General features: G+C 47.8%; 1 protein-coding gene across 1 annotated transcript in view; it reads left to right on the top strand.

The window, feature by feature from the left end:
* The window catches only part of LOC147718609 (COMM domain-containing protein 5-like), a 147,573-nt gene that overhangs the window by 33,492 nt on the left and 92,607 nt on the right, over positions 1–21,474 (top strand). Inside the window, exon 2 of the mRNA XM_086918571.1 lies at positions 3,654–3,814. Within this exon, the coding sequence (XP_086774697.1) occupies positions 3,654–3,814 (161 nt within the window). The remainder of the gene's footprint in view (positions 1–3,653; positions 3,815–21,474) is intronic.

Genomic DNA, 21,474 nt, shown 5'->3' with positions numbered 1-21,474 from the left:
AGCTGAGTTTGCTGTTCAGGTAGGCTGGTCCGGCATTGTGGAGTGCTTTGTGTGCGTGAGTGAGGAGCTTGAAAGTGATCCTCTTGTCGACGGGAGCCAGTGTAGGTCTTTCAGGTGGGGGGGTGATGTGGCTGCGGCAGGGGATGTTGACGATCAGTCGGCGGAGGCGTTTTGGATGCGTTGTAGTCGTCGTAGGTGTTTGGCTGGGATTCCTGCGTAGAATGCGTTGCTGTAGTCCAGTCTGCTGCTGACGAGTGCCTGTGTCACCGCTCTTCTTGTTTCAGTTGGGATCCACTTGTAGATCCTGCTGAGCATGCGGTAGCAGGAGGAGGAGACGGTGTTGACCTGTTTAGACATGGAGAGGGAGGAGTCGAGGATGAATCCTAGGTTGCGTGCATGGTCGATGGGTGTCGGTCCTGTTCCCAGTGTGGTCGGCCACCAGGAGTCGTCCCAGGCTGAGAGGGTGGGTCCAAGGATGAGTACCTCTGTCTTGTCCGAGTTCAGCTTCAGACGACTGTTCCTCATCCAGTCGGCGACGGCCTTCATTCTCTCGTGGAGGTTGGTTTTGGCGGTGTGCGGGTCCTTGGTGAGAGAGAGGATGAGCTGGGTGTCGTCAGCGTAGGAGATGATATTGAGGTTGTGTTGGCGGGCCACTTGTGCGAGGGTGGCCATGTAGACGTTGAACAGCGTTGGGCTGAGGGATGAGCCCTGGGGGACGCTGCAGATGATGTTGGTGGCCTCGGATCGGAAGGGCAGGAGGCGGACGCTCTGGGTTCTGCCGGAGAGAAAGGACGTGGTCCAGTCAAGGGCCTTCTCTTGGATTCCGGCTTCTAGGAGGCGTGTCTTTAGAGTGCGATGGCAGACTGTGTCCAAGGTGGCTGACCGGTCCAGGAGGATGAGGGCTGATGTTTCGCCGTTGTCTAGTTGGTGCCTGATGTCGTCAGGGGGCGGCGATGAGGGCTGTCTCAGTGCTGTGGTTTCGTCTGAACCCGGACTGGGACGGGTCCAAGATGTTGTTGTCTTTCAGGTGGCGGGCCATTTGCATGTTGACGATTTTCTCGATGACCTTCGCTGGGAACGGGAGCAGGGAGATGGGCCGGAAGTTCTTGAGGTCCACCTTGGGCTTCTTGAGAAGGGTGTTTTTTTCAGCGTGTTTCCAGCTTTCCGGTAATGTCGCTGTTTTGAAGGAGATGTTGATGACCTCCTGTAGTTGGGGTGTGATGGCAGCGTCTGCTTTGTTGAATACGTGGTGTGGGCACCGGTCTGACTGAGATCCTGAGTGGATGGAGTTCCGGACCTTGCGTGTCTCGTCGTCTTTGACGTTGGACCAGGAGGTCAGGCGGTTGGTACTGGTGGTGTTCACAGGGGAGGTGCGGTCTGGCGTAGTCGGGGCGGTCATGGTGTTGAAGCTGTCATGGATGTCAGCGATCTTGCGGTGGAAGAAGATGGCTAGTGAGTTGCACAGTTCTGGTGAGGGCGGTATATCGTTGGCGCTGGGGTTGGAGAGTTCCTTTACGATGCTGAAAAGCTCTTTGCTGTCGTGTGCGTTGTTATCCAGGCGGTCTTTGAAGGAGAATCTTTTGGCTAATCTGATGAGGTGGTGATGTCTGCGGGTGGCGTCCTTGTGGGCTGCGTGGTTGTCCGGAGTGCGTTCATGGAGCCATATCTTCTCCAGGTTCCGGCATGCGCGTTTGGAGGTCTGCAGCTCATCTGTGAACCAGTTGGCTCTCTTGCTGGTGTGGTTGTTGGAGGGTTTCTTGAGTGGTGCGAGGGTGTTGGTGCAGTTGTCGATCCACTGTCAGAGGTTGCTGGCTGCTGTGTCTGGGTTGGCGGGGTCGGTGGGTGGGTTTTGGGTGAGGGTGGTGATCAGCTGGTCTTCGGTGACTTTGCTCCAGCAGCGGCGAGGTAGCTGTTTGGTGCGGTGGTGCGTGTTTGGTTTATTGAAGGTGAAATGGATGCAGCGGTGGTCAGTCCAGTGGAGTTCGGTGGTGTGGTCGAAGGTGACGTGGTTACCTGTGGAGAAGACTGGGTCCAGCGTGTTGGTGCGGTGACGAGTTGTCTGAGGCCAAGGTTGGCGAGGTTGTCGATCAGGGTGGCGGAGTTGGCGTTGTTGTTGTTCTCGAGGTGGAAATTCTGGTCCCCGAGGAGGATGTAGTCCGTGGAGTCGAGTGCGTGGGTGCGGGCAAGGTCGGCGATGGAGTCGCTGAATTGCGCTTGGGGTCCGGGGGGTCTGTAGATGAGTGTTCCTCTGAGGGTGGTGTTTGGGTCGGTGTGGATCCGGAAGTGCAGGTGTTCGGCGGTGTTGAGGGTGTCGTCTGTGTGGGTGGCGACCTTGAGGGTGGACTTGTGGACAATGGCTATTCCTCCTCCGATTCCGTTGGCGCGATCCCTGCGGGTGATCTTGTAGCCGTCCGGGATGGCCATGGCGATGTTGGGTGCCGAGGAGTCGTTCCACCAGGTCTCGGTCAGGAAGGCCACGTCTTGGGCGGAGGTGTCGAGCAGATCCAAGGGCTCGACGGCGAGTTTGTGTGCAGAGCGGGTGTTGAGGAGTATGCAGTGGAGGTGGTTTTGGTCTAGTCATTGGAGGTTTGGTGGCTCTGTCGCAGGTGAAGCTGCAGTTGTGGCAGGAGAAAGGTCTGTGAGTCCGTTTTGGGGCGGCTTGGAAGCAGGTGTGGTTTCTGCCGGCGTTGAGTGCGTAGAGGGTGCTGGCGTCGTAGCGGAGTCTGGTGTTGTGGCGTTCGCAGGGTCCAGGGGTTCTGGCACTGGGCGCAGTCCAGGCGCGGACGGGCACAGACTGGCTTGCCTTTGGCGTGCCTTCGACGCGCCAGCTGCGCGGCCTCCATAAGAGGGGGATATGGAGGGAGGAGCAGCTGGGAGGCAGGAGCAGGGTGGCCAATAGGGAGCAGGGGGGCAGGGCCGCAGGGACACAGCGGCGGGAAAGAGCGGGAAAACAGGCGGGCGGCAGGGAGCATGTAAGAGGCAGCTGGCGGCCGCTTGGTGGCGTGTGGAGCAACCTGCTGCGAGCAGGGTCAGAGGTCGCTCCTACGCCACTGCGCGGCCTCCTTAAGGGAGGAGCAGCTGGGAGGCGGGAGAGGGGTGGCCAATGGGAAGCAGGGGGGCGGGGCCGCAGAGACGCAGCGGCAGGAAGGAGCGGGAAACGGCGGGAAAAATGGCAGGCGGCAGGGAGCAGGTACGAGGCAGCTGGCGGCCGTGTGGGGGCGTGGGTAGCGACCTGCCTGCAAGCAGGATCAGAGGTCGCTCTGTTGGGACTAGAAACTTGATTTTCACTTGAATGCATTGTTTTGTACTTTATCTAAAATATTTGCATGTATGAAGTCTTATGTTGTCTATGTTAGATCGGATTTCACGACTATTTAATTCTTTTTCATTTTTTGTTGCTACCTGGTCCGAAGCTGGAGTAATGCAATGAATGGAAAGTCATACGAGCGATGGTTTCATAGAGAAAGGCTGTGCTTTCTTTTCGGGGGTGTATATGCCTAGACACTGATTTTTTTATTGGTTGTTGATTTTTCCACTTTTTCTTGCTGGGACTCGAGGGTTTTGCAGTTCCAGGGTGGTATGGTTTGGCATTAACTAATGAGATTATGGCTGTTGTTAAATAAGACTGACTAAAACTTTTACATTTCTGCCAGCTGTTGTGGGTGCACTTGAAGGCAAGGACTGTAAGGAATCCGTGAAGAATATTTCTGAAAATGAAACTTTGTCAGAGGAGCAGCTCAGTTTCATCATTGCGGGCTTATACACTCTTCTAAGGGAGGCCCTTCGACTTCCAATGTCTACTCTTAAACAAGATGTAAGTATTTTATATACTTATATTCCTTAGTAATTTTTGATGAATTAAGAAATATGCATACTTTTAATAAAATATAGTTAAAAATTATCTTAATAAAACGGTATGATATTATGGTATTCTTCATTTTGTTAACATCCAAAACTGTTTTGATTGCAATACAAGGCCACGACACAATAATTAGTCTGTTTTTTAATCAAAATATTAGAGTAGTTAGAAATTGTCATTGGAAACATCAACTGTCAGGATTTATTTTTCACAGTGTCTTAGTGAGACAACAGCAAAGTAACTAAATAAGCTGTGGATTATTTTGTTTGCTACAAATAGTGAAGATGGGACAGCATTTTTATTTAGTTATAATGTTTTTTGCATTTGCTTCATGAATCAGCACTTTTAATTTTTTTGTAATTTGGTTTGAAGTTTTTTTAACAGTTACACAATCCTTGAAAAAGCCAATAGGCCTAGCCTTTTGTAAGGGGAAGTGTTTGGTAATAGTCTGTGGCTGAGTGTTACCCCCATCTGCTCTATGAAGAAAATTGCATACACCTTGGTGTACAGCAATATGGAATCTGTGAGTCCGAGCACTCTACTGAAGAGACTGCAGTAGCAGAATTACTCTTTAATAAGAAAAGCGTTCTGACTGTTTTACGCTAATAGAGGAAGACACTAACAATTGTTGTGCCTCCGGATTTTGCCTCTAACATCTTTTGGGGTGCATCTCAAGTCGCCCTCACATCTGATTTGATTTTTGTAAACCGCTCAAGCTTCCGCGAGCCTGTAAAGAATGTTTAACTGGCACAACACTTAATCTTTGGGCTTTTTCAATGAAGGTCCTGTGCCTCCATTGTATTACAACGTTCCAAACTGGAATGGCATGGTGAGCAAAAAAACGATGGATTTAGGCCCAAATCTCTGTACTGGGGTGAATTTATGACATTGTTCTGCATTCCGTCCATCAATTGTTCTTTTTGCACTAGTATTTATTTAAACAGTTTGATATCAGCTTTCTATTCTAACAGATAAATCTACAGAATGCCGACTGGTAAGCTGCATGTTGTGTGATTTTATTCAGCCAATTTGACTCTGCTGAGTCGAGCATTGATACATGTTGCTAATTTGTTTTTAAAATTTTCATTTTAATATTTTTTTTAATACGTTCAGAGTAACTTCTACAATTTCTCTCTCACCTGTATTCTGTCTTACTGCTTTCAACGTCTGCCACAGCAGTTCCTTCCGATTGTGCGGAGGGTAGCAGCTCCTCCCACTTGACCTATATGGCTTGCATGGTTTGCAGTCCAGTGTTTCTTTTGACACTGGCTATCAAGTTAGGAGGCTGGCCCATATGTGCAGTGGACGCACGCAGTGGGTGGGCCGCCGGCGCGCCAAAGGCAAGCCCGTCTGCATCCGTACGCGCCTGGACTGCGCCCAGCTCCAGATCCCCTGGCAGTTTTAGCTCTGAACAGTAAATGAACATCAGTTATACAAGTAGGAGGTAAATTACCCTAAGGATTGCTCTCAAGGGTGCCCTAGTCTTGATATATCCTCTCTCTGGATGGGTAATAGGGGTAGTTGTGAAGTATGTAGCTACTCCCCGTTAACACTCGACCCACCATTAGACTCCCACACACCTTCGTCTAAATATTCTCCTTGCCTTTCTCCTCCGCTACACCATTGTGCACTGGTGAATGCCCGATCCGTGATCAAACATGCCACAGAAATGTACATTCATATCGATTCTCAGAAGCTTGACATTTTGTTTACTACTGAAACCTGGGCTAACTGCTCATCCACACCTGATCTTATAGCCGTCATCCCTCCTGGCTTTGCCATCTGTAGACTTGATCGACCATTAAAAAGAGGATGGGACTTGGACTTATTTACAGGGACCAGATCAAAGCCAGATTTGACACCTCACCAAATAAAGACTGTGATGCCCTATCTTACTGGTTTGATGTAACTAAAAATAAATCCTTTAGATGTCTGCTTATTTATTACCCACCTGGCCCAAGCAATAGGTTTCTCAATTCCATTAGTGAACTACTTGAAGGTTTGGTTTGTAAGTCTGAATTGACTATTTTGGGAGCCCTAAACTTCCATCTTTACCAAACTGAAGAAAAACAGTTTAGAGACTTTTAGAAATGGGATCTCTGGTTGGCTAAGGCTTGCGCCAAAGCCAGGCAGAGACCACCACTCTAGTCAGGGCAAGGAGTTACACGCCAAAGATAACCCCTGCTCACCCCCTTGGTAGCTTGGCACGAGCAGTCAGGCTTATCCCGGAGGCAATGCCATTGTCCCATAGAAAGACAGTGGTCCAAGCCTTGATAATGTCTAGGCTGGACTATGTGAATGTGCTTTATTTAGGTATTCCCAAGTACTTATTGAACTGTCTTCAGGCTGTGCAGCACTCAGCCGCCAGAGCAATTTCTATGGTCAGGCCAAGAACACACATGACGAGTCACCTGAGATCACTACATTGGCTATCAGTAAAAAATAGAGCAGATTTTAAATCTCTGGTGTTGGCCTTCAAGGCGTTGCACAACAGTGGGGCACAGTATATTAGAAAAATAATTATGCCCTATACTCCAGCTAGGACCTTGAGGTCATCTACCCAACATTTGTCGGTAATGCCTAAATTCTGTAGGGCAAAGAAGGGTGGACGCTCCTTTCAGGTGGTAGTGAGTAGCTTATGGAACTCGCTGCCTTTACTCTTGAGACAAGAAGCAGAGCTCCTGAGCTTCAGACGCCAACTCAAGACCTGGCTGTTCCAGCAATAATGAGATCTATGTATGAGTGGGAGTTCAATTGAATTTGAATTTAAAATATTTATAAAGCGCACAACTGCCGAGCGGTTTCTTGGAGCTGGGGATGCAGACCCATAGACAGGACAGAAAGCAGGCTGCTAATGTGGAAAGGCTTGAGAGAAGAGGAATGTCTTGAGAGCTTTTCGGAACTCTAAATAGTGAGAGAAGGACCTAAGGGAAAGGGGAAGAGTATTCCAAAAGGCGGGGGCAAGGGTAGAGAATTTCATGCCTCCCGATTTCTTCTTCCTAAAACGAGGGACAGCGAGAAGGGATTGGGAGGAGGAGCGCAGCTGTCTGCAAGGGATGTAGGCCTTAATTTCAGAATTAATGAAAGCAGGTGCTGTCCCTGCCCCGGCCTGAAAGGGGATACAGCCCATCTTGAAGAGGGCACGGCCTTAAGTAAAGGGGTGACGTGGTGAGACTTAGGGAGATTATAAACAAGTCGGGCGGCCTGGTTTTGAACCAGCTGTAGTCACCGTAAGTCATAGGCAGGGACACCAGTGTACAAAACGTTGCCATAGTCAAGGCGGGAAATGACCATGGCTAAAAGAATGAGTTTAAGGACAGAGAGGGAAAAAAAACGTGAAATCTTTTGAATAGTGCGGAGAATCAAAAAACAGGATGAGACAACTGAGCTAATCTGGGAGGGCAGGGTGAGATGATAATTCAATTTTATCCCTAAAGTCTTCACTGAGGAAGAAGGGGGGGAGGAGGACCCAGGGAGGAAGGCCAAAATAAAGAATTCCAGGGACTGGAGCTACCACCTGTAAGGACCAATACGGTTTTATCAGGGTTTAATTTCAGGTGGTTGTAGTTCATCCAGTCCCTGATAAAAATCATAACAGATTGGAAATTGTGAATGGACTCTGGGGAAGAGGACAGATTAAAGATAAGCTGGAGGTCATCGGCGTAGTTGTAAACCGTGACCTCCATTTGCTGTAGTGCAAAAACAAGAGGAAAGATGTATAAATTAAACAAAAGGGGGGGACAGGGAAGAACCTTGTAGAACGCCACAGTTACTGTGTCTCTCTTTCCAGGGTATTTTCTTTTTCTTTCCTTAGCGCCGGGACACTCTTTGGAGTACCCGTGTGCTTGTACAAATGCCCCATAACATAAACATTAACAATGTGTAAAGTGTTTGCGCACCACCCACACAGCAGCAAACACTAGGCACACCACAAAAGCAGACTCCACACAAGGTTATATAAAAATAGCCTTTGTATTATCATAAACACATTAGAAACCTAATCACACAAGTACATTGTTCCCCCTGGCACTAGGCTGTATTTACAAGGGATTATATTACCCAAGACCGGGCCAATTGGGCCCCCTCTACGGGCATCTTCATTCAAGTACTGCCCCACGTTGGAGCGGCCCGCTGTCCTGTGGGGCCGCTCAGGAACAACAGGGACGACTAGGTGGGTGTCTTACGAGCAGCCGGCCCGCTCGGGACTCTGCTACTTCCTGGTTTCGGCCCACCCCGTAGCAGGCAGACTCTGCTGGCCTTCCGGATGGGGCCTTCTTCTGCCAGGCCGCGGCGCTGATTGCACAGCAGAGATGTGGGGTGGGCACCCGTTTTTCTCTCTCTCTCTGTCTCTGTCTCTGTCTCTGTCTCTATCTCTGTCTGTCTCTGTCTGTCTCTGTCTCTCTCTGTCTCTCTCTGTCTCTCTCTGTCTCTCTCTGTCTCTCTCTGTCTCTCTCTGTCTCTCTCTGTCTCTCTCTGTCTCTCTCTGTCTCTCTCTCTCTCTCTCTGTCTCTCTCTGTCTCTCTCTGTCTCTCTCTCTCTCTCACTGCGAGGTGGGCTACCGCCTACTCCCAAAATATAAAGTGGGGTGGGCTCCCGCTAACGGCGACAAAAATGCGGCAGGGCACGCACGAATGCAGCAGAAACGCAGAGTGGGCTCCCGCTCGTATTCTCCAGCGCACAGATGCAGGGTGGGCACCTACTTGACAAATAGCAATTGCGGGAGAATCCGTATGTCTGGATTCCCTCTGTAGATGAGGCAGCTCAGCTCTGTGGATTATAAATAGAAGCACTCTCCAAGCGCCAGATCAAAGTCTTGAGCACCAACCCCAGGACAAGGGAAGTGCTGCCAATCGGACACAGGCGCGCTCCCAGGGAGGAAAGTCCAAGGCAAGAAATGGAGCACTCTTCCCAGCAAATGAAGGGCAAAGCCCCCCCCCCCCCCCCCCCAAATAAAAGGCAAAGTTCAGGGGGCACAAGGCTGGGCTCAGGCAGGCCAGCACACAGGACCCTCCAGCTGGGAGGCAGTCCCTTGTGGGGGTTCCTCCTGGAGCCCAGCAGCAGCAGCCCCCCAGCGTCTGGACCAGCACAGCAGAGCACATTTTCATGGGGTCACAGCAATTTCTTTTATACACATATCCCCTTTGTGTCACAGCACAGGGTTTAGGGATACCAGTTAGAACTGGTACAGGGGAGCTTTGGAGCACTTTGTTTTGCTCAGCTCTTCTCTCCTTTGTCAAGTGGGGGCTCAGGGATTAGACGCACCACAGGGGGCAGAGCCAGCATTGTGGAGGGATGGCACAGCCCTGTTCAGGTCCCAGATGCAACTCCTCCCTCCCATCTACATGCAGATCTCCCATTTCACCGCTGGGCAGACTCATCCTGCCTACTGGAGCCAACCACACCATCCAGCACCTGTTAATCACAAGCCAGACATGCTATTCACATTAGGCAGGCAGACACACAGAACACAGAAATGCCAACTTCTAAAAGTGGAATTTCTCCACCAGTCACCATACATCTGCCCACACCATTGTGCAGCATTTATTCTCACGAGTTCGCATATACTAAACTCGACCCTGCACTCCTCTCACACCAGGATTTACCAAGGACACACATATCCCCCATGCATTACTATGGGAGGACAGGCCATTCTCACCACACGCACTCAGAGAGCGCACGCACTTTACACTGGGCCACAGTGCGCAGAGGCCAAAAACGACTAATATCAGGTCACAGAAAAGGCAAAAATTTTAGGGGTGAACCTGCCAAAACGGCCAAGTCCAACAGAGACCTTTTGGATGCTATGAATAACTTTGGGCTTATCCATTTGACACAGACCCCTATCCATATTGCTGGCCACTGACCTGGTTGCAAGTCCAGAGGTTTTACCTCTCCCTTGGTTCGACCACTCTGCCATTGTCTTCGAGCTTAGAGACACCAAGAAACTCCAAACTACCAGCTCGTTCTGAAGTCCTACCCTCTATCGAGCATGGAAGAGCACAAACTTCAGTCAACTCCAAGCTCAACTCTCGGAGGACCTTCACCTGATGCCGAAACAGGTACTCAGGACTATTCCCCGGGGACTCTCTGAGGCTTTGTACTCCTCTGGCGCCCACTACTCCGGACCAGAGTGTGGTGGTGAATCCAGGCACCAACAGCGAGCCTCCCCTGCCCCATCTCCTCACCTCTGCTGTTGGGGCTTCCCGACGCCCCGTTCCCTGGCTGGGTTGTTGCTGACCGGAACTGTGTCCGGGGAAGAGACATCTTTGTTTTTACTCCTCTGTCACAGCATAGAGGATGGGTGGCCCGACTCGGCAAAACAGCTGATTTTGCTGTGGCTCTGTGAGCTGCCAGAATCGGTAATTCTAGCTCACTTATTTCAACTTCTTTGAAGTTGATTTTCGCCTTTCTGGTCTTGCTGTCATCGCGCTGCCTCTGCTCCAGTTTCCACGCCACCTGGTTCTCAGGCACGTCTACAACACCATTGCCGTCACTTCCACTGCTCTAGACGTTGTGTGTAGAGCAATGGTGGTTTCTGCAGCATCTGGAGACTCTTTGGCTTTGTCCATCTGAAACTTGGGGACTGACTCTGTGCTTGCCTTCATGTTGGGGGCAGTCAGTCTTTTCTTTAACACTTGGGTTTGTTTTTTGGTTGCTTTTTGGTTTTTAGGTCTCGCCTATTATATCCCGCAGGGATTAATAGGCGAATATATAGTAGGCAAAACAAAATCTCTGAAAAACAAAATGTGAGGAGGGTCAAAGGGGAAATAATTTAAAGACCTGTCAACTCATGCCCCTATAGTCAGAATCAATACACAGAAAGAGTAGACCAGGTCTAGGGTGGTGTGCTGCCCTGAATGGTGAACAAGGGTCACAGGTTCATGTGTGAAAAGGGTGTGTTGAGTCACACTGGGCCAGACAATTCCCATCAGACTGTGGCGGCATTTCATCATATGGGGATAGGTGGTCGCTCCATACACCGCCCATATCTTTACGTGACGGTGCGACAGTGGAGAGCGGCACACTGAGCCACAGTCATGCTCAAGGAAAAAGAAATTGTGAGATAAGTGCAGTGCTCTAGAAGAAGTGCTAACTAAAATTGACTACCTAAACGAAGTACCTATAAAGGTTGGCGTAGGTGTCAAGATTAAAAACACGCCTAGTAGTGGATGAGTGAGACTACATTATGGCGCTGTGCAGAGTGGTCAACTAGTTTCAGCTTTGCGGAGTATTACTCCAGCTTTCATCAGGACCTTATAGGTAATAAGCTACTGCAACAGGGTGTGTTAAGTGTACAAAAGAAATAGTAGAATACGTGCATTGCGCTGAAGGAAGTCATATATCTCCCCAAAGCTTGGAACCTCAATGTCCACAGGAGACAGAAAGGAAATCTTCTTCCTGTCAGAAAAATACAAAACATACCATGTATCCCATTACACACATGAAACCAACTAACCCCACAAACACCATCAAAACAAAACACACCTGCAGGAACACTTTGCGTTCCGCATAATACATAAGCATACTAGCTTCATCACATGGAGGCATTTCCTCCTAGTGATACTCACCCAGCTTTGTGTGGGTGAAAGCCCCACCTCGCCCGGCAACCGCTCGGGAGAATGAGGCCCCGCTCTGATGTGTAGAAAAAAGGACACAATTAGCACTCAATACTTATGTGTCCAACCTAATAGTTTTACACATACAACCCAATAGACGTATGATAGACTCCCCTCTGACCTGCCATAAACCAACCCCATCCCTAAACTGACACTGATTACTTGAGGTAGGTACCAGGCCCTGGGAGAGAGGACAGAGGATAATATCCATGCCACAGACGACCATACGTGTCTCCATATATAATACTAAGACTGCGTGTCACATGGTATATAGCAGCAAACAGATTGCAGGAACCAAATTGCTGCAGCTAGCCAGAAAAGACCCAAGTCTGAGAGAATTGTTAACTACTTGGTATAGGGCAGTTTTACCATCACATCCTCACTAGACTTACCTATCCGTCGGTACCCGTTGCTCTGTGTCGAGCGGAAGGGGAGGCACCGAGGGAACCGCCTACTTCGTTTAAGTACCGGGGCTTGTTGACTGTGAAGCCAATTATAGCCATGCCCTTCAGAGTAAGCAAATCTTGTTTAAATTGAAATACAAGTGTGATCACCTGCGTGAGCTGGAGACGCGCAGCAGACCTCACACAGGCGCCAGAGCCCGTGAGTCTGGCACTAATCTTGCCGTGCATGCGCACGGGGGCAGTCAGTCTTTTCTTTAACACTTGGGTTTGTTTTTTGGTTGCTTTTTGGTTTTTAGGTCTCGCCTATTATATCCTGCAGGGATTAATAGGCGAGTATATAGTAGGCAAAACAAAATTTCTACCTACTGCGGATTACGTCCAGTTCATGTGATGCACTCGTGTGAGACGAGCGTGCACGTCAAACCCATCAGCCTTGCACCAGACTTCAATGGAATGTGCTCCCATGCTGCTACCCCGCCACTCGGCCTCACTTCTCACTCACACCCCATATGCTCGTTCCCTCCCACTCGCTCGCTCCCCTGCACCCCGCCCCCTCCATCAGACTTCAAAGGAATGCCTCCAGCTCACCCGCCCCCTGACTCACCAGATGCTTCCTATATAGAAATATTCACTATTTCATCTGTTGTCATATAGTACTTGCTACTTCCTTTTTTCTGTTTTGTGGAATTTTACATTTGACCGGCTACGTAAGCTATTAATATTTCTTTTTAAAACCTTAATGACTATGTAAAAGGCGAAGATCTGTTTCTCCTTGGTGTAGGGTTACAGCCTTTCCTTAAAGGGACGCCTTTTCAACCACATTCTGTTTCACTTCACTGTAGGCGCGTCACCCAAACAAAATATATACCTAGAAGGGCTAGGTTACGATCTACATGTGGGCGGGCTATGTCTTATAGTCAATAGGAGTATGTGGCAATTAAAAGCCTTCATACAAGAGATACTATCAGTCCGTTTTTAACACAAGCACCTTTAAAACGCCATATGTTGATGTTAAGGCATAAACATAATTTGCATTCCGCCTTACTGTGCTTTAGGTCGAGTTTATTAGCTAGCGCATGTCCTGTCTGTTGTGAGCCATGCTGTGGTTTACAAGAAAATACAGGGACTTGAAGCCGCCCGTTGCTTACCTTTGGTTGGCTTTTGTTACTCTTGTTTGAGTACTTCTTATTCTTGTCCCAGCTTGTCAACGTTGTGTTGTCTCTTTCATGGAGCATTGCCTCTTTACCCTTTATGTGGCGCAGTGGCCAGTCAGTCGCTGCCGCTCCCCGGGAAAGTTTGCTCGAGCTGTCTTCTTCACTAAACCCCACCTCTCAGTCTTGTTATTATTACGTGCTACTGCTGAGCACCACAATCAACCAGTTTATTTTTAGTATTGCGCTATCCATGCTTAATTTGTTACGGGAAAGTGCCGAGGCTATGATCTTGCCACAGCTATACCCAATTATTTTTGGTTACATTGCATTTAAGCGCTACAAAATTGGTTTGTTTGTAGCTGCGTTTTCGCTGTTTACGTAACTACTTCCGATAGGTTAAAAATAAATTAAATGCGTCTTCATTTGTAGTTTTATTTTTATTATTACGTGCTGCTGCTGAGCGCCACATTGCAACAGTTTATATTTAACATTGCGCTATCCCTGCTTAATTTGTGACTGGAAAGTGCCGGGACTTTTAACTTGCTGCAGCTTTACACCAAAGTACATTATTTTTTTATTTAGTGAATCTCCGAGCAAACTTTTTTTCCTAATTTTAGTGGTGCCCTTTGTTACTTTAACTACTTCAGCATCCTGCTGTCCTTGATTTGCATGCCACAGATGCTGAAGGCAAAAGATTACAATCTTAATTAGCCTGCCTGGTTTCCTTTCTCAAGTGTAGGGATTTACACATAAAGTCACACTCCAGTAGACTTTCAGTCTGCCTTTTCCCCCCAAACAATTTGAGTTTAGTTGCAAACACATAGCTTCAGCCTTCCTTTTAAGAAAGTAAGTGCTGGTGTTGTAAATGGGCATCAGCTTTACATTTTATATGTATTTTACTACAAACATGCAAGTAACTCTACAGTTTTGTTTCTTAAATAAAAAGGTTTTTGTGTGCTTCTTACTTTTAGGGAATAGCAGTACTTAGTACAATACACACAATCAAAAATATCGCCTTTAGTGGAGCTACGATACCAACTCAATTTATGTGTACCTACAAACACTCGGCTACAGCCGCTGTCCTAGTACATAACTTGCAACAAATAAAGGGCCGGTGCTTTTATGAGGCAGCACCTCTACACTGTGTATTTTTTTAATTAGCAGAACAAAGAGCATATAAGCTAAAAATGTACACTGTATTAAAAATGCAGTGTTTTTTCTACTGCTTAATTTGTAAGGAAACGTGCTGGGGCACACACACCCCACCACACACACAACCACACACACATACAACCACTCACACATACAACCACTCACACATACAACCACACACAAACACACAACCACACACATCTATCTATCGCCCTCACTCTATCTATCACACCACCACAGCATCACTCAGGGGCACCACAGCATCACTCAGGGGCACCACAACATCACTATGCGCTACCACATCACTGAACGCCACAGCAACACTCGTCGCCACCACAACATTTCTCCGCGTCACCACAGCATCAATCTGTGCAACCATTCAACAACAACTGGTTCAAATATGTTCTCTCAATGTTTCAAGCTTTATTACAAATGTCACAAAAAGATGTTAATATTTCACTTCTGTTCTTGGATTTTCGTCACAATAAAATACACTGAACATAATCTTCACAAAAGGTATTTAGAAAAGTTTAAGCTATTGCCATTATAAATTACAATAACTTTTATTTAAGTATTAATTATTTTAAAAATTTTAAAGCCAATACATCGAAGTCACGTAAATACAAAACATGTTGCATTACAAGTGTCACATTTGCAAAAGTTAAAAGTATTGGCATTGTAAATGACAAAACTATTAATTTTTCTATTTTCAAAACAAACACATAAATATAAAATGTGTCATTTACAAGACCAATAGCTCAAACTTTCCTAATGCGAGACCTATTGCATTGCAAATGCTTGTTTTTGTAGCCAACCTTAGAGTGCACTCTGGAATTATTCCTATTTTTCTCCGAGCTTTGTAAAAGTTCTTCACTTTTTCAAAGGATAACAGTTTTGATATTTGAGATTTCAGCGCCACCTACTGGCCTCTTCCAATACATCTACCAGATAACAATTCACATTCATGCCACATCGTTCTATAGGAAAGTTCCTACCTATACTTTGTTTTTCTAAACCCATCTTCAGATTCCCTGCATATTTTGCTCATTTGTCTCTAGTTCTTTGGTGCTTGACATATCCTTCCCCCTCCTCCACTCACCTACCTGATTCCTCGCAAGATAGCTTAATGGCCCCTCTCTCTCTCAGACCTAATATTTGTATGGACATACTGCTACCTTAATTATTGTTAATTATTGTTTCCTTTTGATGGTTATCACTATACTGTTTTTAGGTCTCGCCTAGACGAAAGCAAAAGTGAAGCTTTTGCTGTCTAGGGCGAGACAACTTATGTAATCACTTTCGGGGGAATGTGGACAGCAGACTGTCACGCGCTTCTCCTGCCGGAGATTTGACCTCGTGGGCACGCACGCCCAGCCCGGCGCCGTGCACGTCCCCTGCCACAGATTCCCTGAACACACACATGCACACGCAGGCAGGAAGGCACACAATCACGCGCGCACCCACCCCTACTCCCCCCCCCCCCCCCACTCACCGGCACCCTCGCCCCCGCCGCACACACACAGGAGCACACCTACACACACGCACGCACACAGAGACCCCCCCCCGCGCCTCCGCCGCATACATACAAGCGCCCCCCCCCCGTTTTGCGCCCGGCGATCCTCAGCTTGTTGAGGTATTTTTCTGAAAACTGCAATCCACTTTGAAGCAGGGTTCATTTCTCTCCGCCAGGTACTTCTGTGGAGTGATCGATGGGTTCAACTAGAGCAGCGAGTGTTTCTGATCAAGGGGAGCTGCGATGTGAAGGTACATTGTCAGCTGCTATGCGGTGCTTTGATGGGATAACCTAAATTCGTGTTGGCAGTGTCTGTGCCAGTGCTGCCTTACTACCGTGAGCACCTGCAGCACAGCGGAAAACGTTTGCTGCTTTCTGACCCGTATGTCAGTAGCACTGCTAGACTTACCTTGCTTGGCAGCCATGCTTCCCCACTTCACATCCGAACGTTCCCCGGGTACGCTGCGTGCCTCCGCTTTCGCGCTAGTACATCTGAGGAAGACGCGGCCTGCTGATTGGCTGAAGCCCTGTTGAATTCTCCCTCCCACTGTTTGCTCCTGATCACGTGATTACACAGCCTCCTTCGGATGTGTGTTTTGAGGGCAGGCAAGTGCAGGTTTCTGTTTGGGCAGACCGGTGGTAAACCGTGTGAAAGCACAAGCTTCAATAGGTCTCCGGGGCGGCCTTTCCCGGGAGCGAAGGTTGAGCAGGTAGCTGGAGAACGCGCTGTGTGCTGCCAGCTTTGTAACCTCAGATGTCACGACAGAGGCAGAACATTGCAGCGTATTGTGTCTGTGCTCAGAAGGGACAAGCGTGAATCTAAAAATGCCAAGGTCAATGTTTAACTTTGCTGGAAATATTCCATCTTCGATGAAATGCAGTGTTTTCAACTATAACTCGGAGCAAGAACGGAACAGCAACTTCCCAGAAGTTGTTACTCCTAGGGGTCTGTCCCTTCAGAGCGCTGTTAGGTAGTACAGAGTATAAATGTAGAGAACGGTAAGAGTACAGTAGGTGTTAGGGTTATAGACAGATATTTTTAATTGTGGTTCTTGAAGTTCAGTTGAAGGCAATAAGCAGTAGTGTGGTTTTCAGACCCTCATACATGCCAAGGTTTTATAACCGGGAGCATGAAAAAATCTAGTGCATGTATTTTTCCATTGACTTCTATTGAAGTAAAGGCAAGTTCAGGCGGGCTACATCGAGCCATTTTGGGCTTGGAAAATCTAGAGAATCCAGCCTGATTTGGGTCTGTTGGCTCGTTTTACTGCTTGTTCTTGGTTTTTTTTGCATCATTAGGCTGCCTGCCGGAGGAGACCGGTCTTGACACCAAGCTCGTGTAGCGCATTCAAATTTGCTGCACAGCGGAGGTGCCCCAGACAACTGTATAGCGACACAACAGCTAGTCACTTGCGCTGCTGTTGTGGTGTTCCCGGGCTTGTCATGCGTGCAGACTCTTTCTCCAAAGCCTCACGGATAAGTTCGCTGTGGCATCCTAACTAAGGAATTAAAGCAAAGAGAGCGAAGGGGAGGGGTGATGGTTTGGAGGAATGAGACTGAAGAAAGAGAGGAGGTTCGCACAGAGCTCCCCACACCCCTGTGCTCCGCGGACCCCGCACTCCTGCCCTTTCGAGCTATCCTTATCAACAGTGGCAGATCTGCTCGGATCCGTGATCCAGGAACAAGCGCCCATCCGGATCCTAGGGGGCCGCGCGCCGCACCATGGGGGCACAGGTATGGAAAACTTGACTTTTAAAGAAAGAGGGATGGAGAGCTGGTAGCGCTATGAGGCGGTGGGGGTGGATTGCTAGGGGGGGTGGTCATTACATGAGCCTATATGTGCAATATCTGTCATCCGGGAGTCGTGTAATATGACGGGGAAGAGGTGAGTATTTTGTGTGCTTCTGGGTTTTAGTGACAGAGCCATATATGACATGCCTAGTGCACACAGCACAGTGATGTGTCGCTTATTGCACCCCCTTCCCCAGTGTTCATTGTATCAACCAGGGGAAGATTATTTTTTCAAACCGACCCTTCCTTGCCCTGCACCCCTTCTCATTACTTATGGCCTAGTACCCTTCCTACCCCTGAGAATTGTATCCTCCACGCCACCCTATCTCCCCCCACACCCGCCCCAGTAGGTAACCTCACCCCTGCCATCCGTGGAACTTGTGTCTTTTTCTCCAGCTCCTGCCAGCAGTACTTCTCATACCCCTAATGCTGCAAGTCTACTTTTCAGTAACACTGCACTTTAAACAATGCAACCTGCCACGTTCAAAGGTTAATTCTAATTGCTCCAACATCCCTGGCAATACATAAAGTTCATGATCGTCGGGGTCCGGTTCGAGGGCGACGTAGGCATACTGAGGGTGCTAAGCGTCGAGGGCGGTGTGCCGAATACGCTTCCACCCCCCTCCTGAGATCCATGGTGTTTATTCCCAACACCTAATAAGTGCAGAAACGATAAGTAGAAGCCTCCTAAACCAGGAGTAATTAGGAATATTTTATTCATTCCTAATTTTTTGCACTTTTTTCACTTTAAAACTTTTTTCACTCTCACGCCCCTAGGTAAGGGTGGGCCTTAGCGTGCCCATACCGCCAGGGTTTTACCACACACAGTCCTGATGAATTGCCGGGTAAATTAACACCGTTTCGATGGCAAGAAACATGTCGACTTACTTTTAGGAACCCCCACTCAATTAAAGTGGACTGTTTCCTCACATATTTTAATTCCTGAGTCTTTAGTGATCACTTAATAAAGTTTTTGATACACTACTGACTATTTTAAATACCCCCAACACTCACTAGTCCCTATTGCACTCAACACGCCCTTAACTCACTATCCCGCTCCGCAGTAATCCTGGCGTTGCAGCACACCAAAGAGACACTAGGTCTCTTTGGTGGAGCCCAATGATGAAGCATGTCATCACCAGGTGGTGAGTGAGGGCTTTCTTCAACATCCCAGTGTGGTTGTGTTTGTGCTCCCTAGAACGGCTTAGCCTGTCCTATAGACACTCTTTTCTTGATTTTTGACTATTGACCGGGGAACAAGAGTGTCTGCTTACTCTCCCTACCTCTCTTCTTGATACAAATACATAAAGTTTGCCTGCACGTGCTGTTCACTTTCCTAAATCTTGGCTGCACGTCCTGTTCGTGAAGGATTCTACTCTGCAAGGCCACACAAGGGACATAGTATAGACCAAAACTCTGGCCCAGGTAAATTGCAGGGGGTGGGTGGTCTAAGGGCAGGGGTGCAGAAGTAGGGGTGCGAGAGGTAGTGCAGTGCTTACAAGCTATGGAAGAAGCTGCACAGAGTCAAGTGCTTTGTAATATTTGACAAACTGAAAATGCTTGCAAAGTACATTTGATAAATATTTCAAAATATTTCAGCAGTAAGAAAAGTTCAAATGAAGCTCGTAGTTTTTTTGTGATTCTGAAGTGTGATTGTTGCAAAGATTTTAATAGGATCAAAACAAAAAGACACTTTACATGTGTGATGCACACATGAGAGATATGCACAGAAAATCGATTTCCACGTTTTATCATTTGTGTCATGCAGGGTTAGCAGTAAAGCTGCATAATTGATACAATTGTAGTGCCCAATTGTGCTCTCTGTAAAAGGTAGTGCACTAGCACACCATGCTTCAGTCAAACACTTTGGTAGTGCACTCGCCCACCATTCTCCTGTCCAATCCTTTCTCTCTTCCACTCTCCTCTCCCTCGCTCTCTCTACTACTCAATCTACTCTACTACTCACTCTACTACTCCACTAGTCACTCTTTACAACTCACTCTTTACAACTCACTCTTTACTGCTCACTCTTTACTACTCACTCTTTCACTCTTTACTACTCGCTCTTTACTACTCGCTCTTTACTACTTGCTCTCTAATACTCACTCTACTACTCACTTTACTACTCACTACTACTCTCTACTCACTCTCTAATACTCACTATACTCACTACTACTCACTCTAGTCCTCTCTACTACTCACTACTACTCACTAACTATTAATCACTCTATTACTCTCTAGTACTCACTCTACTACTCTACTACACACTCTACTATGCACTCTCTAACACTTACTCACTATTACTCACTCTACTACTAGGTCTCGCATTTGCAAGAGATTAAGCGATTGGCATTGTAAATGACAATGCCATTTAGTTATCTATTTTCAAATCCAATACATAAATACAAATGTTGTAATTTACAATGCCAATAGCTCTAACTTTTGCAAAGGCGAGACCGTTGCATTGTAAATGCTTGTTTAATATGATCAATCTGGCGTGCTACCCCTAAAATTACGCTATCTCTATAATTTTTGTTACGCTTGTTTGAACCTTCTTTTTACTTCTTGAATGTTATAATGAGTGCTGGTGTTCCATCACTACTAGCTTCCCTACTCTTCCATTACTATTTTCATTATACCACTATGTTCTTAATGTGACTACTTTGATGTGCTTCCACTATAATTTATACTATCTCTATAACTGTTGCTCCTTTTGTTGAGTTTCACTGGAATACTGATGCTCTATCGTTATTATTATTGTTACTCTAGCACACCCATTAGCATTTCTCTGTTGTGGTTCTCTTTCCCCTCTTTTCTATATCTCTGACTTCTGGCCTACCCTTTGGTCCCCCCACCACCCCCCCCCCTCCACTCACTCCCCTCACTCTCCTCCACTCCCTCACCTAACCCCCTAGCGTTTCTCCCCCTGACCTCCTATCTCAAACGCCTCCTACCTCTCACCTCTTTGTCCCACCCCCTCCCCTCTATTCCTCACAATTCACCCGCAGACAGCCCTTCCTCCCCTCCTGACCCTCCACTCTCATACGGCGCCTACCTCTCACCTCTTCTGTCCCACCATCCTATCCTCTTTTTTCCTCCCTTCTCCCCCTGACGCCCATCATGCCTCCTCCCATCTCCCATACTCACTCCCCCAGATCCCGCCCTCTCTAGACATGGTCCAAATTCCTGGAACATCATATCTGTTCCAACTTTACCATTGTGGCACTTAGATCGGATAGAGTGACGTGGTCCGACCACAAACTGGTCCGTTTTGCCTGGCAGGTGGATGGACTCGATAGAGTGAGTACGGGTCCGGTCCTGGACCTCCCTCCAAAGATCAACATTGCCTCCTTTGAGCGAGCCTTAATTGAGTCCCGACCAATAATCAGCGGGGAGCTGGTAGAGGCGGTTAGTGGCTTTAATGGGTGGTTGGAATGTGCGGTCAAAGAATCCACAAAGCCTAATGCCCCGTCCCGACCTCGCTGCATCCCGTCTCAGCCATGGTTTTCGCCCGATCTAAGGGATTTGAAACGTGGCTGTAAGAAATTAGAGCGGGCTTGGAGACGAGACTATCAGCCAGAGGCTAAAGCAATCCTGAGAACTGCCCAGAGGGAATATCATGCCGCCATCAGATTAGCTAAGGGCGGTTACTATGCTGGGAGGATTGCTAAAGCTAGTAACAATAGCCGTGAGATCTTTTCTATTGTCAAAAGCTTTTTATCCCCTGTGGCAGACTCACCACTGCTTCCCTCTTCCTCTCAATGGTGCGAGGAGCTATCCTGTTTTTTCAGTGAAAAAATTGAAAAAATTCAAAGGGATTTGCTCGCTGCCTTGCCCATAGGCAATATTCTGATGACTACTGCCTCTCAAACAGTCCACTGCCCCGCACAGCAGTTTCTGGATTTTTCAGTGGCAGAGGAGCCTGATGTCCAGGCTCTCCTTCAGTCCCTGAAATCGGGCTCACCTTCTGACCCTTGCCCTGCCC

Source organism: Lissotriton vulgaris, chromosome 4_1 (genome assembly GCF_964263255.1).
Source record: "Lissotriton vulgaris chromosome 4_1, aLisVul1.2, whole genome shotgun sequence".
NCBI lineage: Eukaryota > Metazoa > Chordata > Amphibia > Caudata > Salamandridae > Lissotriton > Lissotriton vulgaris.
The sequence above is the reverse complement of the archived record's forward strand: the minus strand, read 5'-3'. Positions and strand labels throughout refer to the sequence as shown.